This window comes from Ranitomeya variabilis, chromosome 3 (genome assembly GCF_051348905.1).
Source record: "Ranitomeya variabilis isolate aRanVar5 chromosome 3, aRanVar5.hap1, whole genome shotgun sequence".
NCBI classification, from domain to species: domain Eukaryota; kingdom Metazoa; phylum Chordata; class Amphibia; order Anura; family Dendrobatidae; genus Ranitomeya; species Ranitomeya variabilis.
This window is the reverse complement of record NC_135234.1, coordinates 15,494,891-15,512,633: the sequence shown is the minus strand read 5'-3', so window position 1 is coordinate 15,512,633 and position 17,743 is coordinate 15,494,891. Positions and strand designations below refer to the sequence as shown.

At 42.6% G+C, this 17,743-nt stretch overlaps 1 protein-coding gene across 2 annotated transcripts in view; it reads left to right on the top strand.

Moving 5' to 3' along the window:
• Positions 1-16,718, top strand: part of LSAMP (limbic system associated membrane protein) — a 906,496-nt gene extending 889,778 nt beyond the window's left edge. For both annotated transcript variants that reach the window (XM_077293714.1, XM_077293713.1), the window contains one exon: positions 12,616-16,718. In XM_077293714.1, coding sequence (XP_077149829.1) covers positions 12,616-12,713 — 98 coding nt within the window. In that variant the 3' untranslated portion in view covers positions 12,714-16,718. The remainder of the gene's footprint in view (positions 1-12,615) is intronic.
• Positions 16,719-17,743: the final 1,025 nt, after the last annotated feature.

Sequence of the window (17,743 nt, the reverse complement as noted above, 5' to 3'; positions counted from 1 at the left end):
TTCTCCTAAGTTTAAACCTCGGTTCATAGGTCCTTATAAGATTTTGGAGATTCTTAATCCTGTATCTTTTCGTTTGGACCTACCAGCATCTTTCACCATTCATAATGTCTTCCATCGGTCGTTGTTGCGGAGGTACGAGGTACCGGTTGTTCCTTCTGTTGAGCCTCCTGCTCCTGTGCTGGTGGAGGGTGAATTGGAGTATGTTGTGGAGAAGATTTTGGACTCTCGCGTTTCCAGACGGAGACTTCAATATTTGGTTAAATTGAAGGGATACGGTCAGGAGGATAATTCTTGGGTGACTGCCTCTGATGTTCATGCCTCTGATTTGGTTCGCGCCTTTCATAGGGCACATCCAGATCGCCCTGGTGGTTCTCATGAGGGTTCGGTGCCCCCTCCTTAAGGGGGGGTACTGTTGTGAATTCTGTTTTTGGGCTCCCTCTGGTGGTTACTGGTGGTACTGGCTGACTTTTGTCTTGCACCTGTTCCCATCAGGAAACAGGGAGTTTCCTATTTAGTCTGGCTTCTCAGTCATTCTAGTGCTGGCAATCAATGTTACCAGAGCACCTCTGTTGCTTGCTACCTGCTCCAAGTCTGCAATTCAGCTAAGTTGGATCTTTGGCTTTTTTTTGTGTTTGTTTGTCCAGCACGCATTTATATTTCTCTTGCTGCTGGAAGCTCTAGTGATCTGAAATTACTACTCCGGTGTCATGAGTTGATAACGGAGTTAAAGTAATTTCAGGATGGCTGTTTAGGGTTTTGAGGTAACCGCTAAGTCCTCTTTTGTATTTTCATCTATCTAGTCAGAGGGCCTCTCTTTGCTGAATCTATATTCATACTGCGTACGTGTTTTCCTCTTACCTAACCGTTATTATATGTGGGGGGCTACTATCACTTTTGGGGTTTCCCTGGAGGCAAGCCAGGTCTGTGTATTCCTCTACTAGGGGGTAACTAGATCTCCGGCTGGTGCGAGGTGTCTAGGGATAATCGTAGGCACACCCCCTGGCTACTATTAGTTGCGTGTTAGGTTCAGCGTCGCGGTCATCTGAGATTCCATCATTCCTAGAGCTAGTCCATTTTTGCCTGAGTCCCTGCCATTGGGAACCATGACAATACTGTGTGTGGGAGCTGTGGGGACATTATACTGTGTGTGGGAGCTGTGGGGACATTATACTGTGTGGGAGCTGTGGGGACATTATACTGTGTGGGAGCTGTGGGGACATTATACTGTGTGTGGGAGCTGTGGGGACATCGTACAGTGTGTGGGAGCTGTGGGGACATCATACTGTGTTTTGGAGCTGTGGGTATATCATGCTGTGTTGGTAGCTGTTGATCATGGAGCAAGGGTTGAATAACATGTGGTATGATTTATAAACTTTATAAAAAGCAGTAAATTCTTTGGATTTGATCTGCTCAATAATAAGCAATAATCATTTGTTAATATTGAATATAATTAATTTCAGCCCATTGGTTCGGCCTCCAGAACAGTCACAATCTTTCATGTGGCCACTCCGGAAAATGATTTTCCCACCTCTGCTGATGAGCAATAATCCCCTCTAATATCAAACTTCAGAACAGTCACAAAGAAAGAATCTTCTCAGCCCTGAGGTTTTTCTTACTAGAAGGATCTTTTCTATCCTGACCATCCGCACCTCCAGGCAGTATGATAGATGACTTGCAACAAGTCATAAATATATCTAAAAAAGATCCACAAAAGCAAATCTGGTCTCCATTTTCTGGTAAAAATAAAAAAACCCTGAACTCTCTGTACTGGTGCAAATGTTAGGAAAATTGTGCAATAAAATGTAAAATTTTGCACACGCAGGAAAAAGCCAAAACAAAAAGTGCAAATTAGTACAAATTCCTTCCTTAGTAGTTATCAGGTGTCAAAAAGTTGCACAGTTGTCACAAAGAATGTGACTTTATGCTTTTTGTACTGTCACAAATACTTCTGGAATTGAGCAATAATGGGGAGTGATAAATGTATTAACATTTTTGGCAGAAAACTGTAGACATTGTATCTGGTGTCTGAGCCGACTCCTCGCTGGCATTATAGTCATTATGTACTAAAAGGTGTGAATTGAGGTCTGAACACCCCATAATAATAAAATGGCACAATTAAAGCATGTGCTTACTTATGGGTGCAGTATCATAGATATATACAACCCACAGGTTTTTTGGTGCCATTATAGGGTCAGGGGCATAGGAGACAAATACTGGGAGCTCTTCTCAGTCCACCTTGTCCTACTGAGGAGTCATAAAAGCATCAGTAATGATACTTTACACATTCAGTTGTAATTCCACACTTTGCCCACCTGATGGCAGCAGAGACTAAGCTATACTCTCTGCACCAAGCCTCATAATTAGGCAGGAGATGCATATTAACAGGGGAACTGATTAAATATACACCTGGACTTATTAAAATGGATAAGCCCTAACCTTCCAACCTTCCAGTGGATCTGGAGATTTAGTGTCCAGCAGACGCGATTACGTGTCCAAATTATCAATCAGCGCTCCCATTCGTTATTCCAGGTTTCCTCTTCTTCCCCATATAGTCTAGCAGAGGACGATTACTGATGTCTGGTAAATTTACCTGAACGCAATCACTTAATAAAAGGGAAGGGGGCACACCTTGGGAGAAATCCCCTCTATAGAGCCTAAGGTGGTAAAGCTATAGCATCTAGGATTCCCTGACTAGTCCAAGTGTGGGCAGGAAAATGGGCAAATAAGTCCACATTTAGGGCTTGTTCACACTGTTCTTTTTTCGCTGCGGATTTTTCAGGTCCTGATTTGTGAAAACCGCAGTGCAAAACCTGCAGTGGTTTTCACTGCGGTTTTCAGTCCTTTTTCTACTGCGGATTCCACTGCGGGTTTCCAGCTGCATTTTCCTATTGGTGCAGGTGGAAAACCGCTGCGGAATCCGCAGAAAGAATTGACATGCTACTTCTTTTTTTCCGCTGAAAATCCGCACTGATTTTCAAGCCGAAAAAAGGATAGTAGGCACAGCGGATTTCGTTTTCCATAGGGTAACATTGTACTGTACCCTGCATGGAAAACGTCTGCGGATCCGCAGCGAAAACCGCATCGTGTGAACATAGCCTTATGGTTATGGAGACTCCAGGCACGTTACACTTCAAAAACTCAGTAATCCAGCAATGTTCTGCTGAATGTGAAACTTACAGCTCTGCTACTAAATGGTGAATTTGCAGAATATCCAGTGCGGTATGTACAGTATGCAGCGTAGTATCCAGTGTAGTATGTAGAGTATCCAGTGAAGTTTGTAGTATGCCATGCAGTACGTAGGCTGTGCAGTGTAGTATATATAGTATGGAGTGTAGTGTGTAGTATGTACAGTATGCAGTGTAACATGTAGAGTGCAGTGTAGTAATTACAGTGTGCAGTGTAGTAACTACAGTATGCAGTGTAATATGTAGAGTGCAGTGTAGTAATTACAGTGTGCAGTGTAGTAAGCACAGTATGCAGTGTCATATGTAGAGAGTACAGTGTAGTATGTAGAGAGTGCAGTTATGTGGAGTATGCAGTGTAGTATGTAGAGAGTGCCGTGTAATATGTAGAGTGCAGTGTATTAAGTACAGTATGCAGTGTAGTATGTAGTGTGTGCAGTGTAGTATGTAGAGTGGCACTGCAATATGTAGTGTGCAGTGTAGTATGTAGAGAGTGCAATGAAGTATGTAGAGTGTGCAGTGTAATATGTAGTGTGTGCAGTGTAGTATTTAGAAACTGCAGTGTAGCATGTAGAGAGTGCAGTGTAGTAGAGTGTGCAGTGTAGTATTTAGAGCGCGCAGTGTAGTATGTAGAGAGTGCAATGTAGTATTGAGAGTGTGCAGTGTAATATGTAGAGTGTGCAGTGTAGTATGTAGAGAGTGCAGTGTAATATGTAAAGAGTGCAGTGTAGTATGTAGAGTGTGCAGTGTAGTATGTAGAGAGTGCAGTGTAGTATGTAGAGAGTGCAGTGTAGTATGTAGAGAGTGCAGTGTAGTATTTATAGAGTGCAGTGTAGTATTTAGAGAGTGCAGTGTAGTATGTAGAGAGTGCAATGTAGTATGTAGAGAGTGCAGTGTAGTATTTAGTGTGCAGTGTAGTATTTAGAAAGTGCAGTGTAGTATGTAGTGTGCAGTGTAATATGTAGTGTGTGCAGTGTAGTATTTAGAAACTGCAGTGTAGCATGTAGAGTGCAGTGTAGTATTTAGAGTGTGCAGTGTAGTATTTAGAGTGTGCAGTGTAGTATGTAGAGAGTGCAGTGTAGTATGTAGAGTGTGCAGTGTAGTACGTAGAGAGTGCAGTGTAGTTTGTAGAGTGTGCAGTGTAGTATTTAGAGAGTGCAGTGTAGTATGTAGAGTGTGCAGTGTAGTATGTAGAGAGTGCAGTGTAATATGTAGAGTGTGCATTGTAGTATGTAGAGTGTGCAGTGTAATATGTAGTGTGTGCAGTGTAGTATTTAGAAACTGCAGTGTAGCATGTAGAGAGTGCAGTGTAGTATTTAGAGTGTGCAGTGTAGTATTTAGAGCGTGCAGTGTAGTATGTAGAGAGTGCAATGTAGTATTGAGAGTGTGCAGTGTAATATGTAGAGTGTGCAGTGTAGTATGTAGAGAGTGCAGTGTAATATGTAAAGAGTGCAGTGTAGTATGTAGAGTGTGCAGTGTAGTATGTAGAGAGTGCAGTGTAGTATGTAGAGAGTGCAGTGTAGTATGTAGAGAGTGCAGTGTAGTATTTAGAGAGTGCAGTGTAGTATTTAGAGAGTGCAGTGTAGTATGTAGAGAGTGCAATGTAGTATGTAGAGAGTGCAGTGTAGTATTTAGTGTGCAGTGTAGTATTTAGAAAGTGCAGTGTAGTATGTAGTGTGCAGTGTAATATGTAGTGTGTGCAGTGTAGTATTTAGAAACTGCAGTGTAGCATGTAGAGTGCAGTGTAGTATTTAGAGTGTGCAGTGTAGTATTTAGAGTGTGCAGTGTAGTATGTAGAGAGTGCAATGTAGTATGTAGAGTGTGCAGTGTAGTACGTAGAGAGTGCAGTGTAGTTTGTAGAGTGTGCAGTGTAGTATTTAGAGAGTGCAGTGTAGTATGTAGAGTGTGCAGTGTAGTATGTAGAGAGTGCAGTGTAATATGTAGAGTGTGCATTGTAGTATGTAGAGTGTGCAGTGTAGTATGTAGAGTGTGCAGTGTAGTATGTAGTAGAGTGTGCAGTGTAGTATGTAGAGTGTGCAGTGTAGTATGTAGAGAGTGCAGTGTAATATGTAGAGTGTGCATTGTAGTATGTAGAGTGTGCAGTGTAGTATGTAGAGTGTGCAGTGTAGTATGTAGAGTGTGCAGTGTAGTATGTAGAGAGTGCAATGTAGTATGTAGAGTGTGCAGTGTAGTATGTAGAGTGTGCAGTGTAGTATTTAGAGAGTGCAGTGTAATATGTAGAGTGCAGTGTAGCATGTAGAGTGTGATTTGTGTTATGTAGAGAGTGCAGTGTAGTATGTAGAGAGTGCAGTGTAGTATTGAGAGTGTGCAGTATAGTATGTAGAGTGTGCAGTGTAGTATGTAGAGAGTGCAGTGTAGTATGTAGAGAGTGCAGTGTAGTATGTAGAGAGTGCAGTGTAGTATGTAGAGTGTGCAGTGTAGTATGTAGAGTGTGCAGTGTAGTATGTAGAGTGTGCAGTGTAGTATGTAGAGTGTGCAGTGTAGTATTTAGAGAGTGCAGTGTAATATGTAGAGTGCAGTGTAGCATGTAGAGTGTGCTTTGTGTTATGTAGAGAGTGCAGTGTAGTATGTAGAGAGTGCAGTGTAGTATTGAGAGTGTGCAGTATAGTATGTAGAGTGTGCAGTGTAGTATGTAGAGAGTGCAGTGTAGTATGTAGAGAGTGCAGTGTAGTATGTAGAGAGTGCAGTGTAGTATGTAGAGTGCATTGTAGTATGTAGTGTGCAGTGTAGTATGTAGAGTGTGCAGTGTAGTATGTAGAAAGTGCAGTGTAGTATGTAGAGAGTGCAGTTTAGTATTTAGAGAGTGCAGTGTAGTATTTAGAGAGTGCAGTGTAGTATGTAGAGAGTGCATTGTAGTATGTAGTGTGCAGTGTAGTATGTAGAGAGTGCATTGTAGTATGTAGTGTGCAGTGTAGTATGTAGAGAGTGCAGTGTAGTATGTAGAGAGTGCAGTGTAGTATGTAGAGAGTGCAGTGTAGTATTTAGAGAGTGCAGTGTAGTATTTAGAGAGTGCAGTGTAGTATGTAGAGAGTGCATTGTAGTATGTAGTGTGCAGTGTAGTATGTAGAGAGTGCAGTGTATTATGTAGAGAGTGCAGTGTATTATGTAGAGAGTGCAGTGTAGTATGTAGAGAGTGCAGTGTAGTATGTAGAGAGTGCAGTGTAGTATGTAGAGAGTGCAGTGTAGTATGTAGAGAGTGCAGTGTAGTATGTAGAGAGTGCAGTGTAGTATTTAGAGAGTGCAGTGTAGTATTTAGAGAGTGCAGTGTAGTATGTAGAGAGTGCATTGTAGTATGTAGTGTGCAGTGTAGTATGTAGAGTGCAGTGTAGTATGTAGAGAGTGCAGTGTAGTATTTAGAGAGTGCAGTGTAGTATGTAGAGAGTGCAGTGTAGTATGTAGAGTGCAATGTAGTACGTAGAGAGTGCAGTGTAGTATTTAGAGAGTGCAGTGTAGTATTTAGAGAGTGCAGTGTAGTATGTAGAGAGTGCATTGTAGTATGTAGTGTGCAGTGTAGTATGTAGAGTGCAGTGTAGTATGTAGAGAGTGCAGTGTAGTATTTAGAGAGTGCAGTGTAGTATGTAGAGAGTGCAGTGTAGTATGTAGTGTGCAGTGTAGTATGTAGAGTGCAGTGTAGTATGTAGAGAGTGCAGTGTAGTATGTAGAGAGTGCAGTGTAGTATGTAGAGAGTGCAGTGTTGTATGTAGAGTGCAATGTAGTACGTAGAGAGTGCAGTGTAGTATTTAGAGTGTGCAGTGTAATATGTAGAAAATCTTAGTAGAAAAAATCCATCTCACTGCAGTAGAACCCAGTGGCTGTGCACGGAAAGTTTTTTGTGTTAGCAGCAAACGAGCAGTATGAAAGCAGGAGAGGTTTCCAGCAACAGATCCATCAGTGACTAATTATTTAAAAATAAAAATCTTTAATGTATAACATGGTTAAAGTTATGGTATAAAACCATTAGTCTAGAAAAGGCAAATAACCGGGAAACTCCTGGCCTGACGCATTATCAAACCGACTGGTTCTTAATCATAGTACAAAGGGTGTGTCAGCGTATGCGGTCTGCCGCGCCTCGCACCTCCATGGCTCCAATATAGTGTGAGGCCTCCATGGCTCCAATATAGTGTGAGGCCTCCATGGCTCCAATATAGTGTGAGGCCTCCATGGCTCCAATATAGTGTGAGGCCTCGCACCTCCATGGCTCCAATATAGTGTGAGGCCTCGTGCCTCCATGGCTCCAATATAGTGTGAGGCCTCGCGCCTCCATGGCTCCAATATAGTGTGAGGCCTCCATGGCTCCAATATAGTGTGAGGCCTCGTGCCTCCATGGCTCCAATATAGTGTGAGGCCTCGCGCCTCCATGGCTCCAATATAGTGTGAGGCCTCGCGCCTCCATGGCTCCAATATAGTGTGAGGCCTCGTGCCTCCATGGCTCCAATATAGTGTGAGGCCTCGCGCCTCCATGGCTCCAATATAGTGTGAGGCCTCGCGCCTCCATGGCTCCAATATAGTGTGAGGCCTCGCGCCTCCATGGCTCCAATATAGTGTGAGGCCTCCATGGCTCCAATATAGTGTGAGGCCTCCATGGCTCCAATATAGTGTGAGGCCTCGCGCCTCCATGGCTCCAATATAGTGTGAGGCCTCGCGCCTCCATGGCTCCAATATAGTGTGAGGCCTCGCGCCTCCATGGCTCCAATATAGTGTGAGGCCTCGCGCCTCCATGGCTCCAATATAGTGTGAGGCCTCGCGCCTCCATGGCTCCAATATAGTGTGAGGCCGCGCTCCTTCTATTGTCCTGTATTGAATGTCGGGGGCTCCAGCGATGGTCTGTGCTCTGGCGGAGGAGGGTTGGAGATGGTGGAGAATCCTCCTCTGCTGCTGTCTGTCCCCTGGAGTCTCCTCGCTGCTCCACATAATCTGGATGGAAAATGTAAAGTGTGGAGCAGCAAAGAGGGAAAATGAGTCGGCTCCGCTCCGCTCCTGGGCTTCACCTTATTCCTGGACCAGTCCCTGCTGCGAGGCCGACGCATCACACTCCCGGAGTCACGTAGCTGGAAAACTGCGCCCCTGAGGGGCCGGGACCCCGATAGTGCACAGATTACAGAAAATATACTGAATGGCGGCACCATATGTACTTTTAGTTATTTATGTAAATGTCATTCAGCTCAGCCAATCAGATTCCAGGACCTTAGAGACTCTTCAGTTTATCAGCTGAGGCGTCTATTAGTCAGAATGTTGGGTTCAACCCTAAACCTGCCCACAGCGGCCCAACGTTATAAATGATGACATGTAAAGCTATGTAATGTAATGTTGTTTATGATTGAAGAAAAAATAGTAGAAATGTGAGACTTGCACACAGACACACACTACCAGGTCACTGAGGGATCACATTACAGCTGCCTATAGTGTGTTACATCTCACCCCGGATATGAGAATAAAGTTACATTGCCCAATACTGATATATAATTTCCACCATACTGATGCTTTCTAGTAAGTGTTTATCTCAGTTACTGATGTATGATATCTTCCATGCTGTTGATTTTTTACTAAGTCTTTTATATCAAGCTAGAACTAGATTCACAGCTACACTGCTTACTACTGCTGTATAATTTCCTCCATGCTACTAGTTTCTAGTAAGTAATCTCACTAGAGTTCTGAATTCACAGCTACACTGTTGAGTACTGCTGTATAATGTCTGCCAAGCTGTTACTTTCTAGTAAGTGTTTACCTCTCCCCAGAGCTGTATTCAGAGCCACGCTGCTCTTTACTGCTGTATCTGCATAGTGCTGCATAGAGTAAGGAGAGTATGAATCCCTCATGCCTGTGTGTGCTGTATACAGTAGGGAAAATAAGTATTTGTTACGCTGTCGATTTTGAAAGTTTTCCCACCTACAAAGAATGGAGAGGTCTGTAATTATTATTGTAGATACACTTCACCTGTGAGAGACAGAATCTAAAAATTAAAACCAAAAAATCACATTCTAGGATTTTTACATAATTAAATTGCATTTTATTACATGAAATAAGTATTTGATCACCGACCAACCAGCGAGAATTCTGCCTCTCACAGACCTGTTAGTTCATCTGTAAGAAGCCTCCTACTCTGCACTCATTACCTGTATTAATTGCACCTGTTTGATCTTGTTACCTGTATAACAGACACCTGTCCACACACTCAATCATACGCCAACCTCTCCACCATGGCCAAGACCAAAGAGCTGTCTAAGGACACCAGGGACAGAATTGTAGACCTGCACAAGGCTGAGATGTGATACAGGACAATAGGAAAGCAGCTTGGTGAGAAGGCAACAACTGTTGGAACAATTATCAGAAAATGACAGAAACACAAGATGACTGTCAATCTTCCATGGTCTGGTGCTCCATGCAGGCTCTGACCTCGTGGGGTAAGGATGATCCTGAGAAAGGTCATGAATCAGCCCAGAACTACATGAGAGGACCTGGTCAGTGACCTGAAGAGAGCTGGGACCACAGTCCCAAACATTACTGTTAGTAACACACTACACCATCATGGATGAAAATCCTGCAGGACACGCAAGGTCCCCCTGCTCACACCAGCACATGTCCAGGCCCGTTTGTAGTTCACCAACGACCATCCAGGTGATCTAGAGGAGGCATGGGAGAAGGTCATGTGGGCAAATGAGACCAAAATAGAACTTTTTGGTATCAACTCCACTCGCCATGTTTGGAGGAAGAAGAAGGATAATAACAACCCAAAGAACACCATCCCAAATGTAAAGCATGGTGGGGGAAACATCATACTTTGGGGATGCTTTTCTACAAAGGGGACAGGACAACTGCACCATATTGAAGGAAGGATGGAAGGGGTCATGTATCGCAAGATTTTGGCCAACAACCTCCTTCCCTCAGTAAGAGCATTGAAGATGGGTCATGGCTCGGTCTTCCAGCATGAGAATGACCCGAAACACACAGCCAGGGCAACTAAGGAGTGTCTCCGTAAGAAGTATTCACAGTCCTGGAGTGGCCTAGCCAGTCTCCAGACGTGAACCCACTAGAAAATCTTTGGAAGGGGCTGAAACTCAATGTTACCCTGCGACAGCCCCGAAACCTGAAAGATCTGGAGAAGATCAGTAAGGAGGAGGGGGCCAAAATCCCTGCTGCAGTGTGTGCAAACCTGGTCAAGAACTACAGGAAACATCTGACCTCTGTAACTGCTAACAATGGTCCAAATATTAAGTTCTGTTTTTCTATTGTATCAAATACTTATTTAATGCAATAAAATGCAAATTAATTATGTAAAAATCCTACAATGTGATTTCCTGTTTTTTATCTTTAGATTCTGTCTCGCACAGGTGAAGTGTACCTACGGTAAATGTTACAGACCTCTCCATTGTTTGTAGGTGGGAAAATGTACCAAATCGGCAGTGAATCAACTACTTATTTCCCTCACGATGTGACCCTTCTATGCGTCTGGATACTTCTCGGCTGATACTTGGTAACAGGAGGATTGTAACATTTACTTTATGTGATCGGGGCGTATCGGGAGGATCATCCGATCTGTGACTGCGCCATAATATCGGACATTGCTGCTGCCTCTATTCTACAATCTGCAGAATTTACTTCTCCGCCGTCTGTTTATGCTTCCCCCACTCCCATCTTCCAAGTAATCACATCTCTTGTCATTGATCCCATTGATTGGATGAGGCTGATAAACAGGACCCCGGAGAGCGACTCCAGATCTGTTCCCCTGATTGACCTGAGAGGAGCGCTGACCCGCCAGATGTGCAAATGTGACGCTCCTCTCCGTGATCAATGACTTCCTCGAGGTTGGCCAGTTTAAGGGTGGTCTCAAAAATAGCAGTTTTTTCCGAAATTGCCATGTTTTCTTCGGCGTTTTTGCCCTTGTTCTTTGCCCGCTGTCTTTTTTTATAAAGTGGTAATGACATGGTTACGTGTAGTGCAGCGTGCCATTTACAGCCTGTTACTGGTGCCCATTCTGAGGATTGTTGCTGGGGGTCCCAGAAGTCGGTGATGTCTTTTTACTTTCTACATTGGGAAAGTTCTTTAAAGGGAACTCATCAACCATATAGATTTTTAACAAATTAGAATCAGAGATTGAAACATATTTTTCATTTGTTTTTATTTTATGATTATTGATTTATTGTATTTGATATTTTGCGCTTCATTATGGTGTCGGCCATATTGCCTACGATGAATCATTTACTTCTTCTGACCTTGAAATCATTGACTACTATGGTAAAGTGTTGTGGGCACGCTCAGTAATCTGGGGAGATTATGTATGCGGTCTCCTTCCATTGACTTATTTAGAAGAGTGTTGTGGCCATGCTCTGTCACCTGTGCAGAGGTCATTGATCAGGTAGAAGGAGGAGGGGGACTGTGACCATCACCTATAGACCATCACCTATAGACCATCACCTATAGACTTCAATGGGGAAGTGTTGTGGCCATGCTCTGTCTCATGTACAGAGGTCACTGATCAGGTAGTAGGAGTAGGGGAACTGTGACCATCACCTATAGACTTCAATGGGGAAGTGTGGCCATGCTCTGTCACCTGTACAGACGTCATTGATCAGGTAGGAGGAGGGGAACTGTGACCATCACCTATAGACTTCAATGGGGAAGTGTTGTGGACATGCTCTGTGATGTGACTTGTATAGAAGTCCTTGATCAGGTAGTGCGAGGAAGAGAATTGTGCCTATCACCTGTAAACTTTTTCAGGAGAGTGTTGTGGACATGCTCTGTGATCTGTGCAGAGGTCATTGATCAGGTTGTAGGAGGAAGAAAACTGTGACCATCACCTGTGGTCTTTAATAGGAGGGGGTTGTGGACATGCTCTGTGATTTATGCAGATGTAATATTTATTAGGGAGTGAGACGACCTATAACCATCACCCGTACAATTTTTAGAATAGTGTTGTGGGCATGCTCTGTGACCATGTGCAGAGGTAGTAAGAAGAGAACTGTGACCATCACCTACACGATTTTTAGGATTGGTGTGTGATCGGTGCAGATGTCATTTTTATTAGTGAGTGAGAGCAGGGGAGCTGTGACCATCACATTTACAAATTATAAGTGTTGTGGGCATGCTCTGTTACCTGTGCAGAGGTCATTGTTCAGGGAGTGGGTGGAGGGGAGCTGTGACTATCATCTATAAAATTGTGTGGGAAACTATTTTGGTCATGCTTATACAGAATTCATTGTGCAGGAAGGATGAGGAGGTGAGCTGTGACTATCATCTATAAAATTCTGTGGGAAACTATTGTCGTCATGCTTTGTGACTCGCACAGAATTTATTGTGCAGGAAGGATGAGGAGGTGAGCTGTGACTATCACCGTCGGCTTGGAATAAACTATTAAGCATTACACAAGGAGGCTTTATGAAAAGTACTGACCTTCTTTGTTTTGTCTTTCTAACAGGACCTGGGACGGTGATAGCAGACAATGGATCCACCAACCTGGCTGCTTCCATCTGGCTTATGGCTCTTTCCCTCTTCTGCCTAATTTGCAAATGTTAATAAAAATACATATATACAAGAAAAAAAAAAGAAAATACAGAAAAAAATGTAATATGGGATAGGAGGAGAGAGAGACGGGACTGTTTCCTTCACGAAGCGTGTTGGGAAACAATGGAAAAATATACATTGGGGAAAAATAAAATCTATAAATACCAAGAAGACGAGAAAATTCTACAAGAAACCCAAACAACATGCAAGACGAAGGGACTGAAATCTGTGTCAAGAACCAATTAACGCTGAGAACATTGAAATGTTGTAAAAATTTTGTTTTTAATTTTCCTGTCTTTTTGTTTCTCAGAAATTCTTTTTTCATGTAATTGTCTTATCTCTGGTGTTCCAGCCTCTCTCTCTCGCTCATTCCCGATGGACTATTGTTAATGATAAGATTTACCCTGGTTTTCTGGTGTCCCTCAGCCTTTTTGGAGTAGGAAACTTTTTTTTTTTTGAGTTCCTCCTACCACAAACAGGTTCTAGCATCGGCTCGACCGCGTGGTCCAGTAGATGGTGCACTCTGGAGGACACGCGTTTCACGTTGACGACCTCACTACCTATAGGACGTGCTACCACATTGGGTTTGAGTTTTGTAGACACATCTGGGCAACCACTCCTGACCCTACTAAGGACACATGACTATTAGAAGATATATATAGATTAGTTTTGTAAATTTTGATCTTTTCGAGGTCTTCACCACTGGTGTCCTCCACGTGACATCTACCTTCTCCACAAGTTGAGCGTCCGTCTTTAATCCCTTTGCCTCTACTCCTGTTGCGAAAGGCACAACCTCTTTCTATTTGTTGGGTTTTGCGCTCAACAGTTTAATCCTTTTCCCTTTTTTTTCTCGATTTTAGAGACAACCGGGGAATTTGATCCAAGTTCACCAGCGCACAGCCAGAATGAAAAATAAAATGCTATATAGGGGCAAAGGGTTTAAAACTCTTTTCGGGGCTCAAATCTTACAGGGACTGCTTTTCTTGCCTGCTTTTCGTGTGTGTGCGTGAGTGTGTGCAAAGCTTGCCGTAGGGACACTAACACATATCAAAGCAAACAGGGTTTTGTTCATAGAGAGCCAATTGCCGCACTATTAAATACTTTTTTGCATGATAGGGTAAGGAGCCTATAGGCACTAGGAGAGCATCCAACCAATAGCCATAGGGTATAAATTGTATAATAATTGCTCTCGTTCCCACCAGGGTGCTTTATCAGTCAACCATATACTTAGGACCTTGCAGATCACAGACGACCAGCCAAACTTATGTACTGCGAAATTTAGAGAAATCACCTGGATATTAGGGGAGCAGCTACTGACTCTGCATACAGGTTAATGGGGTGTCGATAACATTGGTTTTACAGGGTTTTCGTGAAAAAAACAAAAATCATTTTCATACCTCAGATTGGTCGGAAAAGCAACACAAAATAAGTCTGCAGTTAGTTTGCCTTGGCTTGAGGTGGTGACGTGATTTTCCGATGACACATATCGATCCAGGTGTGATGGAGTCTTCAATATATGAGTTATAGATGGTGGGTTAAACAATCACTTAATAATGGACATGAGACATTGAGGTCAAGATCGCCCACATTTCCTATCGAAGCAGAGTTTTTGGATTATGTAAGGTAAAGTAGAGATGATATTTTTAGGGTAAAGGACACAGCTGGTGGCCCAGTGAGTCAGCTCTTGACATGGAGTTTTATTTTTCATGATGTATCAAAACTTGACTTTTTGTGTCCTTCTGGCAGATGATGGTTTAAGCCCCTCGACAAGTTAAATATTCCATATTGATCACTGTATTTCTTATTGAACCCTACAGTTTTGGACACCAGTAAGTACTTCTTGATATAATTGATGTCCAGTTGAGTGACTCATCCACTCCTTGGGTGGTCAAAGTACTTGAGATCCCAAGTCAACTTCATAAAGAAGATAGTTCCCAGAATTATCCTTACTTTTCACACCCATGGTCAATGGCGGCCCTTTCCTGTTCAATTGTAGTCAAATTGAAGTAATTTCAGCAATGCCATAAGGAATAAACGAGCATCTCATTAATTCCGCTTACCCCATCATTTCCTTGAACTCTTTGGGAAGAGTTAGAGAGATGTTTATGACTATTTTTTGCCCCCTTAGTAGGAAGTAGGACATAGATAGTGGCCAGTTGAGTCATGGCTCGTTGGGTAGTCAGAGCTTGGACTTTTCTAGGAATAGTCCTAATCTACATCACTTTTCCTGAAAAGGACTATTTCATTTTCTCATCATCACCACGTCTATCAATTACGGTGCAGAAATCTTTTTGGCAGTATCTGCTACAAGACGAAGATTTACAGTTGTGAAATGAATCTCAATCCATTCAGCTCTAAGTTGTTCCCTTTCGATCCATGTTGGTCCATTAAAAACAATGGGGGAATCTTTATGCCAATTTTCTTTCTTCTACTTCTCAAGAACGTATCATAAATAAAAACATCTTATGGATTTTGCCCCAATTTTTTTTTCCCGATGATGGATCTGTTGGTGTAACCAGATCAGAACTGATCGATCCGATAAAACACAGTAGTCCTTCTTCCTCCATCCCATTTTCCTGGTTGTTTTTACGTCAACTCGCCAGGTCTGAATTGTCAACATCGCACATTAGAGACACATGAAATCTATGTAACTATTGTGAAACGTGTGTTTTTTCTTTTCTTTTACGGTGCATGAAGGAACAAATGTTAATTGTAGAAGGGGGTTTACTTTCGAGAGTCATTCTATCTCCTGCGCTGTAGAACTGTCATTGAATAAAGTTGATGTCATCTCTATATTCCACTAGTTTCGAGGACCGTGGGAAATGATTTTTGCTCTATATTCAGTATGTAGTGCCTTTGAAGTGACATTATAATGAAGCATTACTAAAAAATGATTATACGTATGGTTGAGTCCTATAAGGGAGGCGCCATGACCGTGTGCTTTGTCAAAGAGTTATTTCTTGGTAAATGTATGTTTCACGCCATTTTTCACCCAAAATTTTAACCAATGGCCAATATTTATAGAAGTTCATGAGTGGGAACAGTTTTTTGGATGATAATATTATGACTTTATCTTAGCTCCTGTATTATGGCATCAACACTTGGACCCTCCCCCGCGGTTCTACTGAACTAATTTTATAGGGCTATTTCCATCTTTGGATGGTTTTACATTGGGACCCATTCGATTGAGATTCCCGCTGAATGCAAGCATTAAGAACCCATTCAAGTGATTGGGGCTGGCAGGAAAAAAAACAAACGTCAAGATGTTAAACCGAGAGACATCGTCTTTATTCTCAGGATTAGTGTGGATCTAAGGAAATGGACCACCATTGATCATAAAGAGATCAAATCAATCCCTATTAAAGTGGTGATACATTTATAACAATCATCAAATCTCTCCCAACACAACCATTCACATGCTCTCTTAACTCCCCATTATGGCACCGGCGTACCTCCTCATGTCCAACTTTTCTGGTCTTTTCTTCCCCAGACATCGACGGTTTGGACAGAGGGTCATGTATCCCCCTAACACATTAGATCATCAGCCCATCCTGATAATAAAAATGGCTTCTTTCGAGTTTCATCTTGGATAGATCACAATGGTTTTTGGAACCACTTGGGTCCAGGTGTTTCGGCTGTGATATGGGAGCTAAAATATGTCCACATTGTGACCCCCCTGAAACTGTACTTTCACGAAATCCACCCCCTGCCCTCCATTCTCTAAGGCAACAGTTGTACAATAAGAGAATTATCCACCCACTGTATCCATAGGTCACTCCCCTCCTTCCCTTTTAATAGTGATTTGATTGGGATCCACTTTGGGAAAATTCTGTTTTGCACATTCTCTGAATAACGTCATCTGTATTGTTTGCGAATGGAATCACTCATCGAGAGAAATGTTACAAAGTATTCCCAATAATGTAATCTGAATATTCTTTCTATATAATCTGATTCATGATGAGTAATACTTATTCTGCCATAATCTCCAGTAAATGGTATTGTTTTAATCAAAGAGTAGTGAGTGATGTAATTAATTATAACCATGCGATCATCGTCACCTCGCGACTACACCTACAAATGTGCAGACGCCATAAAAATGGCAGGGGGCACAATGCACGAAGAATACAGTTGTAGAGTCACTCTGCGTGCCGCCATATTGCACCATAGTAAGTATATTTTCTTCAGTGAAGTAGTCCTGGAAATTCGTCATTTTTTCTGTGAAATTTGAACAAAATTTCAGAGAAATAAGTCTCTACTTAAGGGTTTTTCAGGGCTAAGATGTTTGGATAGGTCATCAAATTCAGATCGTTGGGTATCCAACACCTTCTTTACCCAATAAATCAGCTAACGCCGCAGTTCTATGCATTGTGTGGCGGTGGTTTTTGGGTACGTCAGCTAAGCTCCCAATGTGATTGGAGATGCAGTACCCAAGAACGACCACTACTGAGGGTGTGGCGCTGTGGTGTTCTGGCTTTGTGCACTGTGATCAACTGATCGTAGGGATCTCGGGCCGCAATGGGTATCATTTTGTTGACCTGTCCTTAGGATCAATCCCTTTAAATCACAGTCACACAGTGGTAAGATAGGTCCAAATATACCTCAGTTGTCTAGGTGTCTCACTTATTAAACGAGTTGAACCATTCCATAGACTTAAAATAAAAAGAATCCCTTAGATTTTACAGTCATAGAATCCTAGAATATCAGAGTTGGAAGGAACCTCCAGGGTCTTCAAGTCCAACCCTCTGCTCAATGTTTCAGTGATATGTTGCTCCACCGTTGCTCGGTTCTTTGGTGATGAGCTGCAGCGGTCACGCTATATCTAAAACAATCATATAGATGACATGAGTGATTGGCTGCAGCGCTGTAGATGTGATGCCACCGGTTCTACCTACAAAGACTTGAGCAGCATTGGAGAGCCATCGCGGGACGTCGAGTAGATGAGTAAAGTCTGTTTGGGGTTTTCAAGTCCTTGGGCCAATGGACAATTAATCTTTTAAAAGGCACAACTCCTCTAAAGGATTATTTTATGTGGATTATCTTTA